At 41.3% G+C, this 12,126-nt stretch overlaps 1 protein-coding gene across 1 annotated transcript in view; it reads right to left on the reverse strand.

Moving 5' to 3' along the window:
• Positions 1-6,121, reverse strand: part of LOC143328405 (VPS10 domain-containing receptor SorCS1-like) — a 49,078-nt gene extending 42,957 nt beyond the window's left edge. Inside the window, exon 1 of the mRNA XM_076743525.1 lies at positions 5,285-6,121. Coding sequence (XP_076599640.1) covers positions 5,285-5,998 — 714 coding nt within the window. The 5' untranslated portion in view covers positions 5,999-6,121. The remainder of the gene's footprint in view (positions 1-5,284) is intronic.
• Positions 6,122-12,126: the final 6,005 nt, after the last annotated feature.

Below are 12,126 nucleotides of genomic sequence, written 5' to 3' on the forward strand. Positions count from 1 at the left end.
CAAAAAGATCATCCATTCACTTTAAACGCAGCCTAAAATATGTTGTAGAATGAGCAATGCTTCCGTGGCCTCACTTATGTGACAAGTTCATTTTACTGTAAAGTGGAGCAGCCTACTGCTTTGCATTTGAATACATTGACCCAAACAGAATATGCATTGTTTCGCCAGCTTGTTCAGTATGTCTGACTGCACACTAATGACCTTCAGACATTTAGCATCATACTTTACCAGCTGAAACACGTGCTGTGCCCTTGGATGAGTGCTTACAAAAGCCCAACGGATCTTATATAACATCCTCTGCTACATGAGTTCATTGATATTACCTATTGCACTGGCCGCTACATGTAAACCACTCAAGGCTATGGCAGTGCGAATGCTGGTAAACGTATAACACAAATTCTTTCAATGAAATAAAATCCTTGTCGAACGCTGGCCAATTACGCCTGTGAAATTCCTCACATTCAGTGAGAGGATGCTTGGTATTGAAATGCTGCATATGATGGACAAACCCCAGTTTGTGACTCTCCTGTACTGGCATATATTCATCTCTGTTCTCCCATCTGGGTAGCTGGTGGGCTGCCATCTATGTTTTGATTGGGGAAACAGAGGCGCAACTTGAGAAATGGGTCAAAAGCCTTTTTTAAATCATTCAACAGATTATATGTTTTTCATCTACATGGTTGGAAGGGTCTTTGGGGATTCAGAGAATATTGTCAAAACAGCTTTGATTGTTTTGTCTTTTAGAGAAACTGACGATTACCGCTGTGACCCTAAGGTACATTAACGCATAAGAGGCACAAACTGGGGCTAGTGTGTAGCAGACAACAACCACATGAATCAGTGTGGTAGCAGCAATCGATGGAGCTCTCTTTTGCGTTTTCAGTGGTTTTCATGTTGCTTGAAAAGCCAAGACTACAATTGCAGCTTAGCTTTCAAACCGTGATAATTGGACAAATGATGAAAGAACAGCAACATCCACCAACTAAGCTTCTGGAATTGGACAGGAAATATCAAGTCAATAACCAGCCCAGACAACGTGTCTCACAAACTGCATGCACAAATTGGCTGATGTCCTATAAGCCTAATACCAAACCAATGATCACATTTCAACATGCACATCACAGTCAGCTGTACCATACTGACAAATGTTAGAATTTTTCAGAAATGTGGGCAGCCGGAAACCTTGATTTCATGTATGACAAAGTCGACATGTGAGGACAACTGCCTGAAGTGTCAAAGCAGAGCTGCAGTTTCCCACACAAGCTGAGTCACATTAACGAGCCAGAGGAGATATTACGAAACATAGAAGCCTCTAAACCCCTTTTTCTTTCTTTATATTTGTTGCCAAATAGATCTACTTAAACATTTTACAAATTGCTTCTCTCTCATCGCTCGGCCTGTCATAAGGTTGCCTATTAACGCATGACTGCCTGCTTTTACATTTCCTCATACCCAGGGAACCCGTCTGCAGCCATTGTGACTGAACAGTAACTGTTAAACAAAGACGTTTAACTTGCACGAGGGAAATAAGCTCATTTTGAAATAAATCACTGCTATAAATAGATTCCTAAAAAGCACACCAGCTGGAAAAACTGCGAGCTTCCTTGGTGACTGCCTGACCTGCACCTACACAGAGAGAGAGGGTGTGGCACGTAGCACAAGCTGAAAAACACACATTACATCATTAGTAGGCGGGAGAGATGAGAGTCTGTGTCATCAGGGGGGGAATTTCTCAAAGCAGGACTAGAATGTCATGTAAGTGTGAAAAAGATTACTCAAAATCCTGGTGATAATGACTTGAATGAAACGATAAAATATTTGATTATGAGGTTTAATTTACTCATGCACATTGATGGTTTCTAACTGAAAACACATGATAATCCTTTAGACTTTTTATTAATGTTGTGTGACTTGCTGACTCCTTATACGGTACCTCCAGGGTCCTACCACTCTTATGCTTTAATGCAGGGGTGGTGAATATCCAGCTTCTGGGCTGGGAGGTAATTCATAAATGATCAGAAATGTAAAAAATAAATCTTTGAACAGCAATTACTTTTTTTCTCCAATAAACTTACACTGTCATATTTTTTGGTTTAAGTAAAAGGCAAGGCAGTTAGTTTGTGGGGATGCACACTAATCTTGAGCATTACATCTGGAAACATGCCAGTCTGGATGAGCTGCAAGGACTTGCGTAAAGTTAACGCTCTTCAGCAGAGTTTAGTGCCAAACAAGCAGCTTTCACCAGACTTAAAACATGTTCCAAAGTGTCCATTTGTCTCAAATAATTAATGGAGATGAAGGAAAACCTGTTGCAGAAACTCTGTGTGATTTGGCCTTCATGGTGGACATTACCAAGAACCTCTCAGAGCTGAACCTCAAACTCCAGCCAGCCTCTCAGCTCTCTGCTTCCAAATGTGAAATCATTTGAAGCCAAATTAAAGCTGCAGCAAATGCAACAGGAAACAGGTACCACTGTGCATTTTCATACTCTGCAAGAACAAAAGCCTGCTATGACATCTGTACATGGTGGTGAGTGTGAAAACTCCTTCAGGTATTTGGCGAGAAGCTTCAGGCTCCCCCTACTCGAGTTCTATGAACTGTACGTACGTCCTGAGGATTTTTCCATTCTGAGGAGACAGTTTGCATCTCTATTTCGAACAACCTATGACTGTGAGCAGGTCTTTTCAAAACTGACTCTTTCAAAAACTCGGCTCTGCTCCACACTGACTGACCCAAACCTCAAAACCAGCTCGGAGTGGCATCATCATCATCGCTACGATTGGACATCAGACGCTCTGCCAAAGAGAAGCAGTTCCAGCTATCACATTAGAGGTTAGTGCAATATATACATTTAATAATTTAGCATGGGTCTCGAAGGAGGTTATTAAATTTGAGAAGGCCCTGCTTTAATGTATAGTGTGTTTTCTTATTCATTAAAAGTCAATTATTTCAATCAGACAGTATTTTTCTTGCCACAAGTTAGATGAGAAGGTCGATAGCATTCTCATAACTGTATGCTAAATATGAAGGCAAAGCTAGCGGGTGATTAGCTTATAGCTTAGCACAACCAATGGAAACAGGTGGAAAGCGCTACCCAAGAAATAGTTCCAGCATTTAACTGCCCTGCAGGATGACAAACATTTCTGTTCTGTGTACAGATTAAACAAGATAGAACATGTTAATTAGTCAGATTAAACGGTGCTGGCAGCCAGATTTGTTACCTTTTGGCAGTGCCAAGCTAGCTGTTTCCCACTGCTCCCAGTCTTGATGCTAAGCTAAGCTAATCACCTCCTTCATATTTACTGTGCAGGCATGCAGTTGGTATCATCTCATTGAAGTCTCGGTGAGAAAGTGAGTGTATTTCCCAAAATGTCAAATTATTCTTTAAATGAGGGCAAAAAAACATAACTTCATATCTTTGCTTGGGTTTATTTTGTTGCTTTTTTTTGTTTACTATTTATCTGCATCTGCTCAACAAACTGCCAGTCATATTTGATATTGTTTGTTCTGACACTGAATGTTCTCAAGCATTTCAGATTCAGTGCTTATTTGTCTGAGAAATACATCATTTGTTTTAATTAAACTGAAGCAAGTCATCACAATGTCAATTTTCGCGGTATGTCAATGACACACAATTATACAGATCTGAAGAGTGAAATGCAAATACCCTTAAATTGGCTCACAGCCTGTATGCACTTAACACACAGATAAGTAGTAACTTTCTAAAACTCAGTGACAGATGAACAAGACATAAATACTTTTGCTGAGCCCGGAGGCCAAAAGTGGTGCACTATCCAAGAATCTCGGATCGCTGGTTGCCCAGATCAAACCTCGGCCCTATGTCATAGAGTGTTAGACTCTGATATTGAATAACACCTCCAAATCATTCGTCTTTCATCTCAGAAATATTGCCAGGATGCAGTTTTAGCCAGCAAGATGTCAAAAAGCTGATTCATGCTTAAACAGGCTGGACTACTACACGTTTCACTGGTCTGACCGAAACGTCTGTTTAGGGGATACAAGTAATTCAAATTCTGCTGCTTGACTCCTGATCAAAACAAGAAAAAGAGAGCACGACTTCCTGCTGAACTTAACGTGGCTCCACATGTCTTTCAGAATTGATGCTGAAGTCCCCGTCCTTGTATATACAGTAAAGCTCTACATGGCTTAGAACCATCTTACATCACACAACCAGTTGCTTTAAGAGCCTTCACATTCACTCACATCCTCCACTGTGGGCCCTTAGATGTTCAGAACCACAGACATAAGAAAACTGCATGTTCCCAAAATGTCAGTCCCCTGGATAGTAGGGAAGCAACCAAGAGGTTAAAACACATCTATTTCTGTTAGCTTTCAACTTCTCTTTTAACTTGAAGTGTGTGTGCCTCCCTTTGTTCCTATATTTAGTATTTTATATCATGACCGTGATGCTAATTTATACTTCACTTTGCTCATTTTCCCTCATTGTAAAGCACCTCAAGTTATTTTCTTTGTAGACAGATTCTTATATAAGTGACGTTATAATATTATCTTTTTAGTATTTCAACCGATCTGCTGTATGATGGCTTATGCTCTTACCAATCAGTTGCTGTTCTCTCAGGCATGGATTATCATCTGCGTAACTGTGAGAACAGTGCATCCGTCAGTGAGCTGTATACATAACCTTTTATACCATCACCTATCTATTCCTGTGCAAGGCGGATCGGGGCTGTGGCAACGAGATAGGTATGTCAAAAGGTTCATTGATCTCATTTATGCATGAAATAAATGCCTGGAGCCACCTGCCAAAATCAGTGATTGGACAAAGAAAAACAGCACAACTTGCCTTTGTGTGTGTCTGTGTGTGTGTGTGTGTGTGTGTGTGTGCGTGCGTGCGTGTGTGTGTGAGTGAATAAATGGGAGAGAAAAGACATCATGTCTTTTAAACTATGCGGAACTTAAACTTACATTAATTTAATCTGTTTTGTTTTGATTTTTCCCTTTAAACTTGAGCCTACCTGCCAAGTCAGCTAATCAATAAACAACAGGGTAGATGGAGGGTGTGCGTGTGTGCGCGCGTGTGTGCGTGACGGAGAGGGAATGAAGCAAAGACTGATTCACTCCAACTCTGCAACCTCTCAGCAGTCTCACATTGAATCTCTTGCGTCTCGTCTGCTCTCTCCACTCTCAGTCAGATTTAATGCTTCAGATTACTCAAATGGCCGTGCAGGACGTGTGAGTGAACACTGACCACACTGCGTCAAAAGAGCTCTGTGCGTAAATCTGGAGCACATGAACTACTTACGCTACTGTTCTGTCCGGACCAGTGCACCATCGCCTGGTTATGAGCCGTGTCCCCAGTGAGCGCAAATGTCGAACTTGTGAGCTGAAACTCCTCCTGGTCCGAAAACGAAGCATCCTCCCCGCCCTCGGGTCTGAATCCGGACCAAGTCTCTGCGCTCCTCGCACTTCGCGCTCGCCTCCAACCAGCCGCATCCGTGTCCTCTTTCACCGTCACATCAACCGGCGCCCCATTTTCAGCGTAAATGCTGCTATTTTTCCCATCATCGGTGCTGTTTTCGTTTAAGCTGGGATAAAGTGCAGTCGCGCGTGAAACACTTGGAGAAATCACTTTAGTACGGGAAAGTTTTTGCTGACCGTTCAACGTGTCCTTCGGGAGACAACTCGTGTTATGTCCTCCTAACCGTGGCTGCACTTTGGACGAACTTTCTTCGCTTGCGGTTAATTCCGGATCGCTGTGGTTTTCGTCCCCGTCGGCGGTGCGTTTGGCGTCCGCTGACCCCTCGGTAAATCCAACAAAATCTTCAACTGGCGCCTCGCCAAAATGAGTCAAATCCAGCTCCGAGAGTTCCCGGGGAAACGCTGTGATTAGCGGCAGCTGGCATGAGGGAATGCACCTTACCTCCGCTTTTGTGCCGCCCAGGATGGAAGTTAGGGTGAAGAGCCAAATCCACTCAGAGAAAATGATAAAAAGGCAGTGACCGAGGCGCGTCTCCATTCTACGTTAATTCCGACTTCGGGCGTGTTAAAAACATACCATCTTTACTCTTGAGCGTGTGTGTGTCATCACCTGGTAGAGCGGAGTCCGTGAATGCACTGTGGGGAGGTGCAGCAGCGCGCGGACAAGTGTTCCCAAGTACTGATGCAAACGATGCATCAGAGGAGGAGCTGGAGGCTGAATCCTGGACGAGAGGGGAGAGGGGCCCACACTCCCGCATCCTCATCTCAACCTGGATGGAAAAAAAAAAATGAGCGTCCTCTTAATTAAGTTATATTTCTGTAGAGGCACGTGGTCCCCTCGGGGGGTTTATTCTGTTTTTGATCAGCAGTGTGTCTGATACTGTGTCACTGTGACATATTTGACTGGATCATTGTCCTATATGTAATTATGCATTGGATTAAAACAGTCTGAGAGGTCTTCAGATGTTGGGATCCCTGGGGAGAAGTCTGGAAACATTACAGGGTCTGCCTCTGGTAGTCTTTCTGTGGAAATGTTCCTGACAGGGGCTTTATGGAAGATACAATGAGGCTTTGCATTTTCCATTAGCACAGGCCTAGGTAATCAATTAACAGGATTGCTAGTGTTCACTGTCAATTATGCCGTGCAGGTAATGACTGTTGTGGCCCAGCTGCAAAACGGCTTGGAAATTGTTTCACTCAGGTTGCACTCCTGTATCGCCCATTGAACCCAGCTGAATAAAGAAAATGCATATTCACAAAAAAAAAATTGGCTTGTTTTTTTGTATGTGGGACTTTTTCTCAGGTTAATGGAAGATTTTCTGACAGAAAATAATGAGACAGATTCAAACCAGAGGTGAGCGAGTAATCATTTTTCCTATCAACCCTCCTCTGGTCTCTGCTGTGTAGACCTATATATAAGCACAGATGAGAATGCAGGTGCCATGACAATAACTGAGAACCCATTATTGCCATGCAATTCAGACACCCTGGAATGCATTGTCATATTTCTCTATATTTCGGGCTTTGTTCCAATCGGCTAATGGTAAACCATTAGGAAAACCAGGGCCTGTCCAAACCCTGTGATTAGATTCTATTTCTGGGCAACGTTTCGTCAATAGGATGAGGATGCTGTTGACTGGTGACTGATGCCGAAGAGACTGCCTATATTGAGCTGTGTTCTCCCCATCGCTCTGAGCTGCGACGTGATCCTGTTCCACATACGGGTCAACTGCACAGAGACGTCTTTCATTGGCAGCCATTAGTGATGCAGTGAGCAAGAGCTGTCTCAATCTGTTTCAGTTAGCCCCCACCAGACAAGGGGAAACCAGTCTATAATGCAGATTGATGGCTGACTGAGAATTTCAATCATGGAGAACATTGGCTAAAAAGCTCAAGTTCTTGACTGTAATGCAAACCTAAAGCACAGACCAACTGCTAGAATGCAGAAGACCTCTTAAAATACTAATGCCCGTGTGCGGCACCTGTACGACTTCTTGCATTTATTTTTTACTTGCTCTGTCTGAGATCCATCTTCAATGACATTGTGGAGTGATCATAATGGATTTTGCCTGACCTGTCAGCTTAGTTTAGATATGGATGGCTGTGCACATGCTGGATTTTGTGTTTGGCTCGTTTTTGATACTTTGTCTTGTTTTGGGTGTAATATTTCTGTGACAAAAACAACGTCCCCAAGGTGGATGCAGCTAAATCCACTAATCATTTCCTAGGTGAACCAATTAACTGTTTAAATGTCGGAAAATAGTGGGAAAAAAAGGGCTTATCACAATTTCCCAGGGACTAAAGTGATCAAATATCCATGGGGGTTCTTTTTGACTTGTTCACAGACTTTAAATGTCTCTGCGCAAGGTGACAGATTTCAGGACTGATGTCGTGTAGCACATTTGTGTGCACAACATGGCAGCAGAGTGGAATCATTGTCTTTCGACAGACAAGATTGCTGCTTTGCCGCCTGTCACACAGACTGAATACAAACTGTGTTATGCTCCCCGAGCTCATACTTCTATGATGGAAACTTGTGAGCAGACAGTGTGAGAAGCACACAAAGGAACGAGATGACAGCGATCCATGTTGTTGGATTATTCCGTGTTTTTTTTAATTGAATAGAATTCCATGGAAATAGAAAGGAGCTCTATTATAGCTCATCTCTGAAATTAGACCTTTTCCACCCTGATGTCTGGTTCACTTTCACAACTGTCCTAATTACTCCTTTGCTTATAAAAGTAAAAAAAAAAAAAAAAAAAAGCAAAGACAGGACATTCATGCACAGTACATTGTCTCACCCTTCTGCTCCAGCTGAAAGGCTAACATCTGCCTTCAGTGCTGCTTAACATTGACTCTCAGCAGCAATATGTGTGCATGACAAAAACTGCGCAGTTGCCATTGAAGTCTTTTTCAGCCTTCACAAATGATCTATGCTTAATCCTCTTCATAAAGGAAAGACATTGAAAAACAGTGTGAAACTTACTGTGCAATGCGTTACAGAACCACTCAAGCTAAGACAGAATGTGTTGAGGTAGCAATAGACACCTGAGACATCCACTTTAATTAGTGTTGAACACACCTCAGGGGCACTCGGAGAGAAAATCGCCCTTTTCTAATAATGATTTCAATTACATTTTTAAGAGACATGGTGAAATGCAATACAGGCAGCAGGTTAAGTGCTCTGACCCCGGTGAAATGCTGCAGGGTTGCATCCATTTGATACCTCAAATCCTTCAGTCTTTCGAATATGTGATATAAGGTTTGAGTCTGCTGTGCAGTCAGTGAAGTAAAATGGTGAAATGATACTCTGCTACTCCCAAAAAGTTCTACAGTAAATGGATCTGTATTCATATTAATATCTAATCAACAGAGAAATACTATTTTCCACTTTATTTTCTGCTTGTTTTATTCGACACTAGATGCAGCTTTGGCTCATTAACCTTCAGCTCCTGCATATGAGGTCTGATTCAAACCATAATTTATTCAGCACAGATTCAGTAATCAGTGAGGTGGATTTCCCCATTAAAGCACCTCTTCACCATTACGTTAATCTTCATTCTTTCTAATTTTTTGCTTAACCTTCAGTGTTCAGAATTTGCCTCAATGCAGCTCAGGACAACAGCATCAGCCTTATGTGATCACAAAGTTACATTTATCCACATTTATGAGAGCTCGTTCTTCTCACAATTTGATAAGAAATTCATGTTTTCAGCTATAGGGCATCAGCTTCTCCTCATTTCACTCCTGATATTGCATGGTCTTAGCTCAGCCACCAATTAGTATGATAGGTGTGCAAGCATATCACTGGCCTGACCTGCTTGTAAAATCAGAAGAAATTAATCAGGAATTAGCTTCTTCTTTTTTTTTTTTTTTTTTATCATGAGCATAATAATGGTAAAATATAGCCAATGATGTATTATAGACAAAGTGATTTGGGCTGTTTGAATTAAGTTTTAATTGGTACCTTTATAAATATTTGCAGTACAAGTACAAGTCCAGCTGTGAACTAATAAGACTAATAAGGAAGTTTATAATTAGGATAACTAATTACCATATTTCTGTGACAGTAGTTTTATGGGCGGTACAATTTTTCTTCAGAAATTTATTTTTATCACGTTAAAAGTCTTCACATTATTCATATGAGTCAAAAACTACTTTATTATGCTTTGAATAACAAGCAAATATTAGAGGTAATGCAGGCCCTAATTAGCACTTAGTGTACAGAGGAACAAATGTAGCAGACTGCTCCATAAGATATTCATTATTCACAGCATCAGCGCTTGGATATTGAAAATGTGCTTACATTCACATCTGCTAGCATTAGCAGCCAGCTCACTGGAATCCATTTGAACGTAGTGGATATTTTTGGCCAAACTACACTGTCCACGCACGCACACTCATTAAGTTGTATTGTGTTGGTTGTGTTAGTTAGCGCCTGTGTGTTCAACTGCCAAGACGGTGGAAGACAAAAACAAGGTTCAGTGGGGAATAAAGCCACAATTCTGCATTGATATGGTGAAGGAAACATAGATTTTTGTGTTGTGCATATTTGGATTAAAGGGGTTTTTTGCATAATGACGAGCTTGTTAAGTAAAATAAACTAGAATTAAGTTTCCTCGTTCCCACAAAATGAAAAGAAAAAAGGCTTCTTTAAATTCATTTTCCATGTCATAATATACACTTTCTAACAATGAAATGCTATTTCTTTTGTTTGTGCTCAAGACTGTTGATAAGTGTGCCACCAGGCTTGAATAAAACAAATAACACTATGATAGATGTTTGAGCCAATCTGCACCTTCCATTAAAATAAGACATCTCTTTCATTATTCTCCCACTGGTCTGCGCTCTTGGATTGATCTCTCCTGGCATTGTGTCCCAGTCTGGTATCCTGTTTCAAATGGAAACGCGTCAATTTTCAGAATTTACAGCTAGATGAGATATTGGTGCTGTTAGATTTCTCCGTGTGAGTGAACATTGTTGTTTTACAGATGTAATTTTCATGTGGTGCCTTAAATAAAAGCTAAGAAGAAGCAATTTGTGAGAAGATGCTTCTGGACTAAAGGTAAAGTTCACTTTAGGTTAAGAAATTCACTCAAGTTTGCAGATAATGGTTAAATTTCTTGTTGTTCTTCATAAAAATGGATACCATGGGAAATGACGGCGAGGTGATTCATCCCTTTATTAGATTAGCAAATTTGATTCCTGAGGGATGGCTTCAGGTGCTCAGAGGAAGGCGTGAAAGTGGGAAAATAAAGCTGAACCTGTAGTTGAAGACACCCTGGCTGTAAACATTAATATCTGAGAGAAATATTGAAATGTTGGCAGAGTGGGTCTGAGGTTCTCCTGAAGTAGCTTGTAATTAAAACTTTTAGAAGTCCATCATGGCCACTTTAAGGCCGTGTGGTAACACAAGTCTGGGCCCCCCTGCTGAAGATTTCCTCATTAAAGTGTTGTCTTTTTTCTTTTTGACCTGCTCACTTTAAAAATGATTTCAGCAGTTTGCGGCTACAGAGAGAAATCTTTGAAATCGTGAGTAATAGTAACATATAAAGATTATAAATGAACTGCATAAACATTTGGAAAGTGTGCTCGGGGCGTGTTTAAGAGATATGCAGGACAAACCTGATCCTCATCCTTCAGCTCGACAAGTCAAACAATTTTCAGCACAGTCGGAGGTTTATATCAGCTCATTAGTAGCCTGCAGCAGCAGGAGCACAACCATGACACACAGACTTGTAATTATCAATTATAGATGTCCCCATTCAAACTGTTTCCTCAATTTTCAAATGACAAGAGTCATAAAACCCAGCGCTCCGGTGAATAATAACTAATTGTAAAAATGAGTTTGACATATTCATCAAATGTAAATCCATCAATCCCATTTTCTTTTGCACCACATTTCCGTCTCTCTCTATCTGTCTGTCTATCTATCCATAGCTTTGGCACAAAAACTACTCATGGTTTGAGTAACAATAAGTTCATTGTTTGGGGGTTGAGAAACCTTTGTTGTCATAATTATAATGGTAATCATGTTTTAAGGTTATAGCAGGTAGAGTCACTGTTTGATAAAATCGACACTAACTGCCGAATCCATCCATCCACCGTGACCTCCTCCCTGTGTGGACTTTTCCACTCTATAACATCACCTGTCTTTGTCTTTCCTTCGCACTTGAACTGTATCTGTTCACGGGCGCTGGCTGAGACAACGATGCTGTTGTTTTTCTCAGGATGACAGTCTCATTTATTTGCTTCCTTGCAGAGAGCTAGAGGAAGATCAGTACCGCTCCCATGTCTGAACGGTAAATATGATGCTACGGCCAGCAGTTGCTTCGCTTAGCTTACTGTATCAGAGACACTGGAAACAGCTAGCCTAGCTCTGTCCGAACCTGTCCTTTCTCCACTTAAAAAGTTAGATATAAAATGTTAAATGGTGAGCTTTAATTGTGTTTCCTTTTGACAGTCAGGGTAGCTATTCAGCTGTTTTGCCTGCCTCCAGTCTTTATGCTAAGCTAAGCTAACTGATCGCTGGCTGCAGCTTCATATTTACCGACCGTGACACCCGAGCGGTATCTGATGTAACCCTCAGAAAGGAAGCAAATAAACATATTCTCCAAAATGTCAAATTTTTCCTCTAAACCTGGCTGACACATTCTTTTGTACCAG

This window comes from Chaetodon auriga, chromosome 11, assembly GCF_051107435.1.
Source record: "Chaetodon auriga isolate fChaAug3 chromosome 11, fChaAug3.hap1, whole genome shotgun sequence".
In the NCBI taxonomy this organism is placed as follows: Eukaryota; Metazoa; Chordata; class Actinopteri; order Chaetodontiformes; family Chaetodontidae; genus Chaetodon; species Chaetodon auriga.